The following is a 17,285-nucleotide window of genomic DNA, read 5'->3' as shown; positions in this document are numbered from 1 at the left end:
GCCTTTTTCAGCCTGATGGAGCACCTTGCCATAAGGCACAAGTGATAACTAAGTGGCTTGGGGAACAAAACATCGATATTTTGGGTCCATGGCCAGGAAACTCCCCAGACCTTAATCCCATATGAGAACTTGTGGTCAATCCTCAAGAGGCGGGTGGACAAACAAAAACCCACAAATTCTGACAAACTCCAAGCATGCCCTCAGTCAGAATGTGGCCCAGAAGTTAATTGACAGCATGCCAGGGCAGATTGCAGAGGTCTTGTAAAAGAAGGGTCAAAACTGCAAATATTGACTCTGCATCAACTTCTTGTAATTGTCAATAAAAACCTTTTTACACTTATGAAATGTTTGTAATTATACTTCAGTATTCCATAGTAACATCTGACAAAAATATCTAAAGACACTGAAGCAGCAAATTTTGTGGAAATTAATATTTTTGTCAGTCTCAAAACAATTGGCCATGACTGTAAATCGAACCGTAACCTTAGCAAGCATTTGCTTATTAACAGACAGTTTGTTGATAGTATGACTATCTGTAGAGCATCTACAAATCTGGACTATCCAAATAAAGTGTGAGAATTTGTTTAAAGTGGGCTTTAAGGTGTGTCTGTTGAATGACATGAAATGGTTTTTATGCCAGTGGGACCAGAAGACTGCTATTGGTTGTTCACTGTGAGATAACAGTAGTAATATTGAGTCCATAACCGAGAGGTAGGGATTATCTAGAGGGCCTCAGGGCAGTCACACTAACATTAAACAGACTACTGGATTCACTTTCAACTGGCTCCAACTGTGTGTGTGTGTGTGCTTGTGACTGGGCCAGTGTGAGTCACGAGTCAAGCACGCCTCACATATCTATGAATGTTTGATGTGTGTCAGACTGACACTAGATACAATCCTATTGAGTTGCACCCTCTCCTGCTGAACATCCGGTCCTACTGGCCTGGTACTCAGGACTCTATTGTCCCTCTAACCACTTTGACATCAATGCAAATGCAATTGAAAATCACATCAAGCACTTATCATCAAAACAGTATTTGGTAGTTATTAAGATCCCCATTCACTGCTGTAAAAGCAGCAGCTACTTGTCCTGGAGTCCACATGAAACATGACCTAATACATAGTACAGAACATTATTAGTCAAAGACTGGAATACATTTTAAATGTCACACACAGTCTACATATCAGTACATTCACACTATCTAGGTCTAATACATAGTACATAACAGTATTAGTCTCTTCACAGTCCCCTTTATGCAGTGTTGTTTTATCTGTTTTTTTAACTGTTTATTGCTAGCTTGAGTTACCTGAGGTGGCGCAGAGTTCCATGTAGTCGTGGCTCTATTTAATACTGTGCCTTTCCCAGCCTTTGTTCTGGACCTGGGGACTGAAGAGACCTCTGGTTGCATGTGTTGTGTGTCTGAACTGTTTGCCAACTGCTTGAACAGACATTTCGGTACCTTCAACACATCAACACGTCGCACAAAGACCAATAGTGTTGCAGTCGATCTCTCCTCAACTTTGAGCCAGGAGAGACTGACATGCATTTTATTGACACTTCTTCCGTGTGCATCTAAGTGCAATACGAGCTGCTTTGTTCTGGACCAACTGCAATTGCTGCACATGACCACACAGCTGGGCAGTAGTCCAGGTGCGACAAAACTAAGGCCTGTAGAACCTGTCTGATCAACTGAGATGTTTGAAGTAGCCTCAAAACTGCTCGGCGGGAAATCATGCGGCCTCCATTCGCTATTCGAGTGCACAAAGATGACGTCTTTTTTCACCCTTCCTGCATATTTGATAATGGGCCAGTCTAAATTGAAACAAATGTTACATATTAGTGAAGACCATATTAAATTGAGAATAGTCTGATGGGTGAAAATATGATCACTTGATTCGAGAACAGCTGTGCAGCCTGAGGCAAGGAACAGAGCGCAAGCTTTTTTTTGCTACTTTCTCAAAATATTTTTATAATTCACAGCTAAAGTTGCCAAATAACTCTAAATCCAGCATATCGCACCTGTTTCAAATGATCACATTTAAGCTCAACATGCCACTTCATATGCACACTCTCTCCATAACGGAAATAATATCCTTTCTATTTTATTCAGCCAAGTTCAGTTTTCTTCTTGCTATAAAATCCTATAAAATATAATGACACGGGACTTAGAGGCAAGAACAAGCCTACAACCTATGGCACAGAGCCACATAGCATAGGCCTGCATTAGGCCAACTCATATTTTGTTCTTCTGAAATACATGTAATTCATATTATGTTTCTTTAGACCTGACTAAAATAAATAATGGATTTATTGTGATGGTGTATATTCAATTATTTATTAGACTTTTTAAAAATGTAGATGTTCCAAAGGTGAGCATCAGTGGCTTGTATGTGTGGAGGCCTGGAGATGCTAAACATGTTTGTTAGATAATGATCAATTACCGTGAGACCGGCAGTCTTTTGCATGACAATAACGGGCAGACAAAATTTCATGACCGCCACAGTCCAAGACACACAAGACACACAATCCATGTATCAAGACATAAAAATCCTTCTTTAACCAGTCTCCTCCCCTTCATCTAAACTGATTTTGAAGTTGATTTAGCAAGTGACATCAATAAGGGATCATAGCTTTCACCTGGCCAGTCTGTCATGGAAAGAGCAGGTGTTCTCAATGTTTTGTATACTCAGTGTAGCGTGAAAAAACAAATAATATGGAACGTTGAGCCTTCATTCGTCCCTATTTTAATTTTCAGAAAAATCATATTAAACACCAAGAAATCCTCCATTCATATTGTTTTTGAAATTTTGGCTTTGGACTAAATCTACAGAAATATGAAATGCTGGGGCAAAATACTGCCATGATCCCAACTTTCTCTTCTCTCACTGTGCACCTGTTGAAACAGAAACATGTAGGACTGTGGAGACAAAGGGATGGCAGATCATGAGAAACAGTTAAAAGTAACAACAAAACAGATGTTTATGTCATTGGTAGTTGTGTACTTTCATTTCCATCAACTGACAGACATGGTAACCAAATTTGGTAAAATGTGTATATCAAAGATTTCACCACCCTCCTATCTCAATGTAAATATTTATTGTTTTCCAGACACTTTGACGTCGGGCTGTATCACTGGCTCATCAGGTAAGACTCAATTTTTCAACATTTTCAAAAAATGTGTATGATAATTTTAAATAGGAAAAACCTATATAGACAAATTAAGAGCAATTGTGTTAGAAATGCTATACCAAAGGATGACATTCGCGTAGACATTTGATACCACATGATGGAAGTACAGTTGAAGTCGGAAGTTTACATACACTTAGATTGGAGTCATTAAAACTCGGTTTTCAACCACTCCACAAATTTCTTGTTAATTAACCAACTATAGTTATGGCAAGTCGGTTAGGACATATACTTTGTTCATGACACAAGTAATTTTTCCAAAAATAGTTTACAAACAATTGTTCACTTATAATTCACTGTATCACAATTCCAGTGGGTCCGAAGTTAACTTACTGTATGTAGACTGTGCCTTTAAACAGCTTGGAAAATTCCAGAAAATTATGTCAAGGCTTTAGAAGCTACTGATAGGCTAATTAACATAATTTGAGTCAATTGGAGGTGTACCTGTGGATGTATTTCAATGCCTCCCATCAAACTCAGTGCCTCTTTGCTTGACATCATGGGAAAATCAAAAGAAATAAGCCAAGACCTCAAAACAAAATTGTAGACCTCCACAAGTCTGGTTCATCCTTGGGAGCAATTTCCAAATGCCTGAAGGTACCACGTTCATCTGTACAAACAATAGTATGCAAATATAAACACCATGGGACCGCGTATACCAGTCAGGAAGGAGACGCGTTCTGTTTCCTAGAGATGAATGTACTTTGGTGCGAAAAGTGCAAATCAATCCCAGAACAACGTCAAATGACCTTTTGAAGATGCTGGAGGAAGCAAAAGTATTTATATCCACAGTAAAAAAAGAGTCCTATATCGACAACCTGAAGGCCGCTCAGCATGGAAGAAGCCACTGCTCCAAAACCGCCATATAAAAGCCAGACTATGGTTTGCAACTGCACATGGGGACAAAGATCGTACTTTTTGGCGGGATGTCCTCTGGTCTGTTGGAACAAAAATAGAACTGTTTGGCCATAATGACCATCGTTATGTTTGGAGGAAAAAGGGGGAGGCTTGCAAGCCGAAGAACACCATCCCAACCATGAAGCACGGGGCTCCCAGCATCATGTTGTGGGGGTGCTTTACTGCAGGAGGGACTGGTGCACTTCACAAAATAGATGGCATCATGAGGGAGGACTATTATGTTGATATATTGAAGCAACATCTCAAGACATCAGTCAGGAAGTTTAATTTTGGTCGCAAATGGGTCTTCCAAATGGACAATGACCCCAAGCATACTTCCAAACTTGTGGCAAAATGTGTGGGCAGAACTGAAAAAGCGTATGCGTGCAAGGAGGCCTACAAACCTGACTCAGTTACACCAGCTCTGTCAGGAGGAATGGGCCAAAATTCACCCAACTTATTGTGGGAAGCTTGTGGAAGGCTACCTGAAACGTTTGACCCAAGATAAGCAATTTAAAGGCAATGCTACTGAATACTAATTGAGTGTATGTAAACTTCTGACCCACTGGGAATGTGATGAAAGAAATAAAAGCTGAAATGAATCATCCTCTCAACTATATTATTCTGACATTTCACATTCTTAAAAGAAAGTGGTGATGTTAACTGACCTGAGACGTATTTTTCCTTGGATTAAATGTCAGGAATTGTGTGAAACTGAGTTTTATATGAATTTGGCTAAGGTGTATGTAAACTTCCGACTTCAACTGTATGTGTAGAAATTTGTTACCACAAGATTGGAAAAATGCAACACAATGGAAATATATGGTTTTGATGCCTTCCTGCAACATCAGCATGTTTCAAATTAATATGGGTGGGAAAAGTGAATTTGAAAAACTGTGGTGTGAAATGAAAGTGTATTTCTTTCAAATTAGGGGTTCAAGCAGCGAAACTGGATGAAGTCCTATTGTATTTGTTGGCCTTCATTATTTCGTTTCTCCGTGGATGTGGTGAAAAAATTAAAATTCCCATAAGGCCTAGGAGAATGCAACTTGGCATGATGGTAAAGGCCCGTGGGCTACACCCTCTCATGCAATGCCATGCTAATTGGCCAGATGGTAGCACTATAACAAGCAATTGAAAGTGCAATCTTTGAAAGGTCCTTCACCCCGTTTGATATATATATAATATATATATACACAAAGAATCTATAGACCAAGGTCTCTCATCACAATATTTTCTAAGTTAGCATCTCAAATAACATGGCCGCTACATGGCCACTACTGACTAATAAACATTCACGTGGGCATGGTCTGGCACATAAACACGCATAAATCACACACAGATATTTGTATTGTAACAAGATTTGATACACATGTTCCAAACACTGTCAAGACAACATATGCAAGCACATTCTGATGGACCATGTGGTGGCGCTGTATTGGGCACATATTGGGCGGCAGAGTAGCCTAGTGGTTAGAGCGCTGGACTAGTAACCGGAAGGTTGCAAGTTCAAACCCCGAGCTGACAAGGTACAAATCCGTCGTTCTGCCCCTGAACAGGCAGTTAATCCACTGTTCCTAGGCCGTCATTGCAAATAAGAATTTGTTCTTAACTGACTTGCCTAGTTAAATAAAGGTAAAATAAAAATAAATTGTTTATACTATCTTTTGATCTGTTTGACTGAGTGATTATGGTTGGCACGCATGCTCGGGATGAGTGTAGCTAACCTGTAGAGTGTGGTTCAGTTTGGTCGCATGGTGGCGCTGTTGGGCAAAAATAAGTATTGTAAAATATTGTGTTTGCATTGTATGTGTGAACTGCGGGGCTCAGAGTAGAACCTGCAAAACAATAATAACCAACCTGTGTTCAACTAGTATCTCGGTTTTTGTGGATTGTCCTTTCCTACTTGTCCCTAATGTTCAAAGAGGAAGCGGTACATAAACCAAGTGAAGTTAACAAAGTGTACCTTGAAAAAAATATATATATATATTTAAAAAAAAAAATGTTTTATTTTATTTATTTAACTACCTCAGATACTGCACAATTATTTTATTTTGTTACCTTAAACTGCAGTTTCTGTGGGTGCTCGGCTTGGTTCGAAAAGATTCAAACACATACCTTACTTACATGAGATTAATTTTCACAATCAATGTGCTGAATCAGTGGGAAGCTTTTTTTCCCCCACACAACAAAAGCAGCATAGAAATATGGTGTTTGAGTTCCTCTATTAAATATGTGTCCTGGTACATTTGGGAAGCGCTGTTTGTACTCCCTGTGAGCACATTCATTGTTGAATATTCAAGAGCTCAGTAAAATTCCCTGTACAAAAACACACGTCATTACTACCTACATAGGCTTGCGCCAATGTGGATCTCCAGCAAACAAAAGATGTTTGATCCACTGCTGTATTTGCATGTATTCATTATTACGCTGTGTATTGCCATCACAGGTGAACCACTTGTGTGGCATATTTTTTTTTTTTTTTGTGCTTTGTTTGAAAAATGCTCATCTCTTTGAATATGCGCATATAAAACACATGCATAATGAATCTGTGTTCATTTCTACTTTTAGTTTTTCTGTGTTTTTAATGATGGACAATAAGCTCTGAATGTGTTAGTTTGGGCTCTGTGCTCGGTCTGGTGATTGCATTTGGAAAAAGGTTCCTCACCTTGGGTTACCACACCATCATTCTCAGGTTAGTCACCTGCCATAATGTCCCCAGTGAAGAGATCCATCAACCTAAACTTGAAGGGCCAGGTTCCCGGACCAAGATAAAGGCTAGTCCTGGACTAACCTATATATTTTCAATCGGCGGTCTCAATTGAAAATGTATTTTTACTGCAGGAATAGACCTATTCTGTGTTTTCCTGCCAAATTCAATCAAAACCAGTGACTAGAGAGAAAGCATTATTGTGCTCTAAGAATGCAGGCATGGTCTGCCATTACATACAATGCTTTGAATTATATACTGAACGAAAATATAAATGCAACATGTAAAGTGTTGGTTGGTTTCATGAGCTGAAATAAAAGATCCCAGAAATGTTTAATTCACAGAAAAAGCTTATTTCTCTGATTTTGTGCACAAATGTTTTTACATCCCAATTAGTGAGCGTTTCTCCTTTACCAAGATAATCCATCCATCCTGACAGGTGTGGTATATCAAGAAGCTGATTAAACAGCATGATCATTACACAGGTGCACCTTGTGCTGGGGACAATAAAAGGTCACTCTAAAACACAATGCCACATATGTCTCAAGTTGAGAGGGAGCATGCAATTGTCATGCTGACTGCAGGAATGTCCACTAGAGCTGTTGCCAGAGAATTTAATGTTAATTTCTCTACCATAAGCTGCCTCAAACATCGTTTTAGAGAATTTGGCAGTATGTCCAACTGGCCTCACAACCGCATACAACGTCTAACCATGCCAGCCTAGGACCTCCACATCCGGCTTATTCACCTGCGGGATCGTCTGAGACCAGCCACCCGGTCAGCTGATGAAACTGTGGGTTTACCAACTGAAGAATTTCTGCACAAATTGTCAGAAACCGTCTAAGGCAAGCTCATCTGCATGCTCGTCTTCCTCACCTGGGTCTTGACCTGACTGCAGTTCGGTGTCGTAACCGACTTCAGTGGGCAAATGCTAACCTTCGATGGCCACTGACACGCTGGAGAAGTGTGATCTTAATGGATGTATCCCGGTTTCCACTCTACCGGGCAGATGGCAGAAAGCGTGTATGGCATGTTGTTGTGTGGACGAGCGGTTTGCTGATGTCAACGTTGTGAACAGAGTGCCCCGTGGTGGCAGTGGGGTTATCGTATGGGCAAGCTACCGTAAACTACGGACAACAAACAATTGCATTTTATCGATGTCAATTTGAATGCACAGAGATACCGTGACGAGATCCTGAGGCCCATTGTCATGCAATACATCTGCCTCCATCATGTTTCAGTGTGATAATGCACAGCACCATGTTGCAAGGATCTGTACACAATTCCTGGAAGCTGAAAATGTCCCAGTTCTTCCACGGCCTGCAAACTCATGGAATGCTCTGGATTGACCTGTACAGCAGCGTGTTCCAGTTCCCGCCAATATCCAGAAACTGCGCACAACCATTGAAGAGTAGAACATTCCACAGGCCACAATCAAAAGCCTGATCAACTCTATGCGAAGGAGATGTGTCGTGCTGCATGGGACAAATGGTGGTCATACCAGATACTGACTGGTTTTCTGATCTACGCCCCTAATTGTTTTTTAAATCTGTGACGAACAGATACAGATCTCTATTCCCAGTCATGTAAAATCCCTAGATTAGGGCCTAATGAATTTATTTCATATGACTGATTTCGTTATATGAACTTGTAACATTTTTGAAATTGTTGCACGTTTATATTTTTGTTCAACGTATAATTCCTACAGTTGAAGCCGGATGTTTACATACACCTTAACCAAATACATTTCAACTCAGTTTTTCACAATTCCTGACATTTAAGCCAAGTAAAAAGTCCCTGTTTTAGGTCAGTTAGGATCACCACTTTATTTTAAGAATGTGAAATGTCCGAATAATAATAGATGTATTTCAGCTTTTATTTCTTTCACATCACATTCCCAGTGGGTCAGAAGTTTACATACACTCAATTAGTAATTGGTAGCATTGCCTTTAAATTGTTAAACTTGGATCAAATGTATCGGGTAGCCTTCCACAAGCTTCCCACAATAAGTTGGGTGAATTTTGGCCCATTCTTCCTGACAGAGCTGGTGTATGTTTGTATGTCCTTCCTTGCACACACTTTTTCAGTTCTGCCCACAAATATTCTATAGGATTGAGGTCAGGGCTTTGTGATGGCCACTCCAATACCTTGACTTTGTTGTCCTTAAGCCATTTTGCCACAACTTTGGAAGTATGCTTGGGGTCATTGTCCATTTGGAAGACCCATTTGCGACCAAGCTTTAACTTCCTGACTGATGTCTTGAGATGTTGCTTCAATATATCCACATAATAGTCCTCCCTCATGATGCCATCTGTTTTGTGAAATGCACCAGTCCCTCCTGCAGCAAAGCACCCCCACAGCATAAAACTGCCACCCCCGTGCTTCACGGTTGGCATGGTGTTCTTCAGCTTGCAAGCCTCCCCCTTTTTCCTCCAAACATAACGATGGTCATTATGTCCAGTTATATTTTTGTTTCATCAGACCAGAGGACATTACGCCAAAAAGTACGATCTCTGTCCCCATGTGTAGTTACAAACTGTAGTCTGGCTTTTTTATGGCGGTTTTGGAGGCTTTTCCTTGAGCCATGGCATCATTTTCTGGCATTTTCCAAGCTGTTTAAGGGCACAGTCAACTTAGTGTATGTAAACTTCTGACTCACTGGAATTGTGATACAATGAATTATAAATGAAAACTGTCTGTAAACAATGGTTGGAAAAAGTAATTGTGTGATGCACAAAGAAGATGTCGTAACCGACTTGCCAAACTAGTTTGTTAACAAGACATTTGTGGAGTGGTTGAAAATCGAGTTTTAATGACTCCAACCTAAGTGTATGTAAACTTCCGACTTCAACTGTATAGATAAAATGCTTTGAACACTTGTAATAACACTATATAAAAGCTATCCATGACCATCATTATTATCCATATCCATGTTATAATGGAATTTAGGGACCCTCCAGCTCTGAACACTGATACAATGTCCATCAATAGCGGTTTCCCTATCTTCCTCAAAGGTTTCTTCTGATGAAATGTTTTCTGATTGTGATGCTCGGCTCACCGTCGTCGACACCAAATTATATGCACAATGCCCACGTCCCCAGCTCGCCAAAGTGGTGCTGAAGTAGTTCTAATGCAGTTTTAAATCCGCTTTAATTGTCTAGCATCCCTGCATGTGTTAAAGGTCCTGTTCCACAGCTCTCTTAAGGCATTCAAATGGCTGTCTTCTCTCCCACGTAGGCTGCCTTGTTGCATTGTCGCCATCGTCTCCACTCATACACCACTATTGATTTGATTTGATTTGATTTGAAGGCTTCATCAGCTCTCTTATTGCTACAATCTGGGATTCGATTATCAGTGGGTATACTGGATATTATACATTTTAAAGACAAAAAATGTATGTACCAATCACAGACTGTACCTTTTTAATGTTGTCGCCATGCAAATAGCCTCAGCCCACCTGAAGGAGCTTGGAAAGCTTGGAACACGTGATGGGGTGTTTAAACCAGTGCACACACAGCTGTTAAGCAAGACTCAATCAAATGAAGGGACAGAACACTTTATAGATCTAATTGCCTTATTAAAGGCGGTTGATTTAAGTTCTATTACACATTTCGGAACATGCTAACCTTGGTGACAAAGCTTGCCAGGTAAATGCACTCTCTCTTTTTGTGATGTATTTTATTGCGGTGCATTTCAAAGGAAAATGCTGCCGTTTGTATTTAGGAAGGCCCCAAAATGCAGGCTCATCATTCAAATGCAGATGTTTCCACTGCAGCTGTCCAGCGCACACATACACACACACTCCCCAGTAGACTGTCAGTTAAGCCGCAGAACGCTAGCTAACTTTCTGATATAGCAGCACAGTGAGATAGTAGGGGACCTGAGTTCAAATACTATTTGAAATAATTTCAAAATGACCTAGACTGCCTGGAGTGCCAGACGGGCATGGCTTTCCACTTGAGACTTTGCTGTTGATTCCAATGCAACGGATAAGCTTAGTCAAGCTCAGCTAAAGCATTTGAAACGGTTTATTTTAACACAGGTCTAAGCAGCAGCACGGTGAGATACTAGCGAGGGCCCCAGGGGACACATACACAGACCATACAGAGCTCTAGTAATAATAACAGGACAAATCCCTTGACCATCTGAAATAGTGGTCGTTATTCACACTGGCTGCATACCAAATGGCACCCAATTCCCTATTTAGTGCACTACTCTTGACCAGGGCCCATAGGACCTCGTAGGAACCAGTCTCCTTAACCCGGGATGTGTATCTAGAGATGTGACATTTCAATTGACGTTTAACGTTAAGATGAAGGGGAAATACATTACTGAAGGGGTTACTACATTCAGTGTTTTTCCCCCTATCTGTTTATTACTGCTTTTGTGTATTTAGCAGGGCTGTCCACATACTTTTGTATATATAGTGTATAGAGTGTATTTGGGAAGTATACAGCCCCCTGACTTTTTAGACATTTTGTTATGTTACAGCCTTATCCTAAAATTGATTAAATTGTTTTAATTCAAGGGGGCTGAATACTTTGAATGCAATGTATAAACTATATAAAAAAAGTATGTGGACAGCCCTTCAAATTTGTGGATTCGGCTATTTCAGTCACAGCAGTTGCTGACAGGTATATACAATTGAGCACACAGCCATGCAATCTCCATAGACAAACATTGGCAGTAGAATGGCCTTACTAAAGAGCTCAGTGACTTTCTACGTGGCACCGTCATAGGATGCCACCTTTCCAACAAGTCAGTTTGTCAAATTTCGGCCCTGCTAGACCTTCCCTGGTCAACTGTAAGTGCTGTTATTGTGAAGTGGAAATGTGTAGGAGTGACAACTGCTCAGTCGCAAAGTGATAGGACAATTAAGCTCACAGAACGGGAACGAAGCACAAAAAAAGTGTCTGTTCTCGGTTCTAAGATGCCTCTGGACGCAACATCAGCACAATAACTTTCATGAAATGAGTTTCCATGGCTGAGGAGCCGCACACAAGCCTAAGATCACAATGCCAAGAGTCAGCTTGAGTTGTGTAAAGCTCGCCGTCATTGGACTTTTGGGGCAGTGGAAACACGTTTTGTGGGTTTATGAATCACGCTTAACCATCTGGCAGTCCGACAGACAAATCTGATTTTGGCAGATGCCAGGAGAACGCAACCTGCCTCTGACTGAATATTCGATCTAGGCCCCTTAGTTCGTGTGAAGGGAAATCTTAACGCTACAGCATACAATGACATTGTAGACAATTCTGTGGTTCAAACTTTGTGGCAATAGTTTGGGGAAGGCCCTTTCCTGTTTCAGCATGACAATGCCCCCATGCACAAAGGGAGGTCCATACACAAATTGTTTGTCGAGATCTGTGTGGAAGAACTTGACTGGCCTGCATAGAACCCTTATCTCAAGTCCATTGAACACCTTTTGGATGAATTGTAACACCGACTGCGAGCCAGGCCTAATCGCACAACATCAGTGCCTGACCTCATGAATGCTCTTGTTGCTGAATGGAAGTAAGTCTCTGCAGCAATATTCCAACATCTAGTGGAAAGCCTTCCCAGAAGAGTGGGTGCTGTTATAGCAGCAAAGGGGGGATCAACTCCATATTAATGCCCATGATTTTGGAATGAGCTGTTCGATGAGCAAGTGTCCACGTACTTTTGGTCATGTAGTGCATCTACTGCTGTACATATCATTCTTAGTATTTCTTGTCTAAGTTTATCCGGTGTAGATGCATACAGATTGTATTTGGATTACTGGTACAGTGCTATTTGGGTTGTTAATTAGATTATTTGTGTTTTTAAAATAATGTGTTCATTTTTGGTTATTTGTCGACTGGTTTGACATTTTTCTGCGTTGTTTGGAGCTAGTAGCAAGCATTTCGCTGCACCCTCTATAACATCTGCTAAACTATGTACGCAACCAATACACTTTGAGTCCAGGGTCCAGAGTTAGCTCTGTCTTGACCCCATTGGTTGATGAGCGCAAGCAAATTACTGTTGTTCAAGCTGATGGTGACCAAAATGTACAAAAAATGCTTGCTTCCCAAACACACATAATCCAAGAAACGTGGGCAGGCCTCTCTGGCCTAGAAGTTCTCACGCTGCCCTCACCTGCAGTAACTCTAATAGCCCACCACTGTGCTCAATCAACACTTAACAAGACCTCCTGGCAGAGCACAGCACCTGATCCGGTTGCTGCTGCCACCTGGGGCTGGAGTTTTGGAAGTGATAGTGTAGTGTCTAATTGTGCTCTTAAGAACTCAACTAGCAAACTATTCCATAACAATATGCATAGCAACAATAGCAAACAATGTGTCTGGGGCACAATTTGATTCAACAGTGAACAAACAGGATGATTGACAGAGTATAGATCTAACAACAGAGTGAGTGTTGCTCTGGTAAGAACAGTGAGTGTCTGTCTGAAAGTGGGAGGTCTAATCTTTTTTAGGGCTGTGTTGGGAGATTGGGTGCAATCAGGTGTTGCTGTGTTACATTGAGTGTATGTGTAAAAGCTGTGGTATAATCTGTGTTCACGATAGGAGGGCGTGATGTAAGATTTGGTGCCTGGTCGGCCACTGTCTCCCTTAGGGATTAGTGAGACGCCACAGGAGGAGAGTGGATGACAACAGGCAGCCTCCCAAACACAGTCGTTTTAATTGTTTAAGTGACACAGAGGAGATGACAAATCCACCCCCACACGCTCGAGAAAAGAAAAGCACACTTTCTAGTCTACGTTGGTGATATGTTTCTATGTTTATAGGTTAGATTTTGTTATGCTATTCTAATCTCAAACCGTTTTCTCAACTGCTCTCACTCTCTTTCCCTCTCCTTTCTTTAAGAGGCTCTCAGTAGCTTTACGTATGTTTCCCTCATCCTATGGTTAGGTCTGCATCAGCAGATTGTGAAACAAACACACACAAAGAAAATGCTGTTATGTTTTTGCCAATCCAGGCACCTGCCTGTTCTCCTGTTTGATTCAAACACCTGTGAGTCTTGTTATCCTGTCTCTGTTGTGTGGCCTTGAATTTCCAATAATGACTTTTTCATGAAGGCTACCCAGTACTGTTTCTACGAAGAAGAAATGGAACCATGCTGAATGTCAAGCTCTGCTAGTCCGGTTCAGACTGGCAATGAAATACAGACGTAGAAAAACAAAGATTTGTGTGGGAGAACAAGAAGCTCTGCTCTGTGTTACCACTCGTCATACTTACACAACCGGTTGGTTACCCCTCGTCTTACCCCAGAGACTGTATAGCCGTAGAACATCTGACAAATCCCTCCTTTCCAATTTAGAGGTTTATCATTCATTGTAGTGGGTGTCTCTCTGCAGGCAAAGAGGTAGGGCTTTGTTTTTATGAAACACATTCATCACAGTGTAATTGTCTCTGCATCCCTGGTCTCGTTATGCACAAGATGTTCTTACTGTTTGGCTGATGAGTGTAGATTGATGAGTGTGGATGTTGCATTTACATTGAAATGGCAGATTTCAATGTACTGTACTATTTTAAATTAGATGTCCAGATATGTGGCCCTAAATCTAGTCCATCATTAGGAACCAGGAAACAACCATGTTTTTGTTATTTTTTTCCTGCCCAATAACCGCAAATAACTTTTAGATTGTATTACCCGTCAGAATATGTGAACAGCTGGAGCGAAGCAAGGAGTGGAGCATGCCCAATTTGACAGGAGTGAGTTCCCCAAAGGCTGGAGCTTTGGCCTTCTCGCCCGCTCCAATTTCGCTCCATAGCGTTCCAGTAGCGCTCACTTCACGAGCTCAGGCCATGCCCGGCCCAGCATGCATTTGTAATCTACTTGTGTGCTGCTATAGCCACTTGCTTTAGCTACTGTCATGAAGTTCGCTAAATATTTTCATAAAGAAACTGATAAAACACACAGGTGAAAAATCAAGGTGACTTACAAAGATGAGGAGGACCAAGAGCAAGATGTCATGTCCAGAACTAAAGAATCATTGTGGAATCTGAAAAGACAGGTATCCCGAAAGCATGATGGTGTAACGTTACTTAGGACGTGCACATGCTAAAAGAAAGAAAGAAGGTGGGTAGCTAGCTAAGTTTGTCATTGTAGCAAAGTATTTATAAACTAAAAATCATATCTTATAAGTTTTGTACATTTTCATTATATTATCTATACAATATCATACCATCATTGATTTTGGGGCGCGGCATTGTAGCCTAGTGGTTTAGAGCATTGGACGAGTAACCGACAGGTTGCAAGTTTGACTCCCCGAGCTGACACGGTACAAATCTGTCGTCCTGCCCCTGAACAAGGCAGTTAATCCACTGTTCCTAGGCCATCATTGAAAATATGAATTTGTTCTTCACGGACTTGCCTAGTCAAATAAAGATAAAATACATTTTAAAAATTGGCCCGATAGGCCTGGCATATTACCTCTTTCAGGGAGCTTTCCGCTTTGGGTTTTCTCCACAGCTGGCCTGCTCTCCAGGCCACCATCTTATGAGCCTGAAGCCACAGACTCTGGCCAAACTCATGTTTTAAAAAATGTAGATGGATCCTAATAAGGCGTTTCTTTTTAAAATTTGTAATGAATTCTTAGTAAGTCACAGCCTATGTGCAATTTTTAGACTATAATGATTTGATTCAACGGGATGTTGTTTAAATGCTGAGCGCTTGATGTCCCTGCCAGCCTTGTGTGTCGCAAATGCATCACAATGTATTTGATTTGGAGGCTATAGCCTTGACATACAGTGGCAAGAAAAAGTATGTGAACACTTTGGAATTACCTGGATTTCTACATATATTGGTCATCAAATTTGATCTGATATTCATCTAAGTCACAACATTAGACAAACATAGTGTGCTTAAACTAATAAAACACAAATTATTGTATTTTTCTTGTCTATATTGAATACATAATTTAAACATTCACAGTGTAGGTTGTGAAAAGTATGTGAACCCCTAGGCTAATGACTTGGAGTCAAATAAACGAGATGAGATTGGAGATGTTGATTAGAGCTGCGTTGCCCTATAAAAAACACTCACAAATTTTGACTTTGCTATTCATAAGAAGCATTGCCTGATGTGAACCACGCATCGAACAAAAGATATCTTAGAGGACCGAAGATTAAGAATTGTTGACTTGCTGGTGCGCGATGAGACAAGGATATCCCTACCGGCCAAGCCCTCCCTAACCCGGATGACGCTAGGCCAATTTTGCGTCGCCCCACGGACCTGTCGGTCACGGCCGGTTACGACAGAGCCTGGGCGCGAACCCAGGGTCTCTGGTGGCACAGCTGGCGCTGCAGTACAGAGCCCTTAACCACTGCAGTGAATTATCAGTGAAAGTGAAATAATCAGTCTGTAAACAATTGTTGGAAAAATTACGTGTCATGCACAAAGTAGATGTCCTAACCGACTTGCCAAAACTATAGTTAACAAGAAATGTATGGAGTGGTTGAAAAACTAGTTTTAATGACTCCAACCTAAGTGTTGGTAAACTTCCGACTTTAACTGTACTTTTTCTTGCCTCTGTAATTTAAATAATCTAGCCTAAATAATTCATTTTCGTTCCTTCTTGGCTACCGTCTGGCTCCTGACCTATTTAGTGTTTATGTGCTGTTTAATACGATATGTAGCCTATTTGAAATAATGATATGTAGCCTATTTGAAATAATGATATGTAGCCTATTTGAAATAATGATATGTAGCCTATTTGAAATAATGATATGTAGCCTATTTGAAATAATGATATGTAGCCTATTTGAAATAATGAGCCCTTTTCCTGTTGTTTATTAAAATACTTTTCATGCAAATCTTATGGTTTGGTTTCAATTCTTCAAAACCAAATGGTAGGTCCAGGTAGTCACAAAAATATATAAACGCAACATGAAACAATTTCAAAGATTTTAGTAAATTGAAATTAATTAGGCCCTAATTTATGGATTTCACACGACTGGGAATACAGATATACATCTGATGGTCACAGATACCTTAAAAGAAATTGGTCTCACAATGGGCCTCAAGATCTCGTCACATTATGTATTTCTGTGCATTCAAATTGCCATTGATAAAATGCAATTGTGGTTGTTGTCCGTAGTTTATGCCTGCTCATACCATAACCCCACTGCCACCATGGGGAACTCTGTTCACAATGTTTACATCAGCAAACCGCTCGCCCACACAACGCCATACACATGGACTGCGGTTGTGAGGCAAATTTCTCTTTGAGAAATGAACATAAAATTATCTGGCAACAGCTCTGGTGGACATTCCTGCAGTCTGCATGCAAATTTCACGCTCCCTCAACTTGAGACATCTGTGGCATTGTGTGACGAAACTGCACATTTTAGAATGGCCTTTTATGGTCCCCAGTACAAGGTGCACCTGTGTAATGATCATGCTCTTTAAATAGCTTCTTGATATGCCACACCTGGCAGGAGTGTGGTGTCAGGAAAATAACCTCACACTCAACGTCAACAAAACTAAGGAGATGATTGTGGACTTCAGGAA

General features: G+C 40.8%; 1 protein-coding gene across 4 annotated transcripts in view; it reads left to right on the top strand.

Moving 5' to 3' along the window:
• The window catches only part of hhat (hedgehog acyltransferase), a 107,185-nt gene that overhangs the window by 46,512 nt on the left and 43,388 nt on the right, over positions 1 to 17,285 (top strand). For 3 of the 4 annotated variants that reach the window (XM_024429063.1, XM_024429037.1, XM_024429046.2), the window contains exon 9: positions 3,110 to 3,145. The exons of the other annotated variant lie outside the window; for it this stretch is intronic. In XM_024429063.1, the coding sequence (XP_024284831.1) occupies positions 3,110 to 3,145 (36 nt within the window). The remainder of the gene's footprint in view (positions 1 to 3,109; positions 3,146 to 17,285) is intronic. 4 annotated transcript variants of the gene reach the window in all.

This window comes from Oncorhynchus tshawytscha, linkage group LG01, assembly GCF_018296145.1.
Source record: "Oncorhynchus tshawytscha isolate Ot180627B linkage group LG01, Otsh_v2.0, whole genome shotgun sequence".
Classification (NCBI taxonomy): domain Eukaryota; kingdom Metazoa; phylum Chordata; class Actinopteri; order Salmoniformes; family Salmonidae; genus Oncorhynchus; species Oncorhynchus tshawytscha.
Note: the sequence above shows the minus strand (reverse complement) of the source record. Positions and strands in the feature narration are given on the sequence as shown.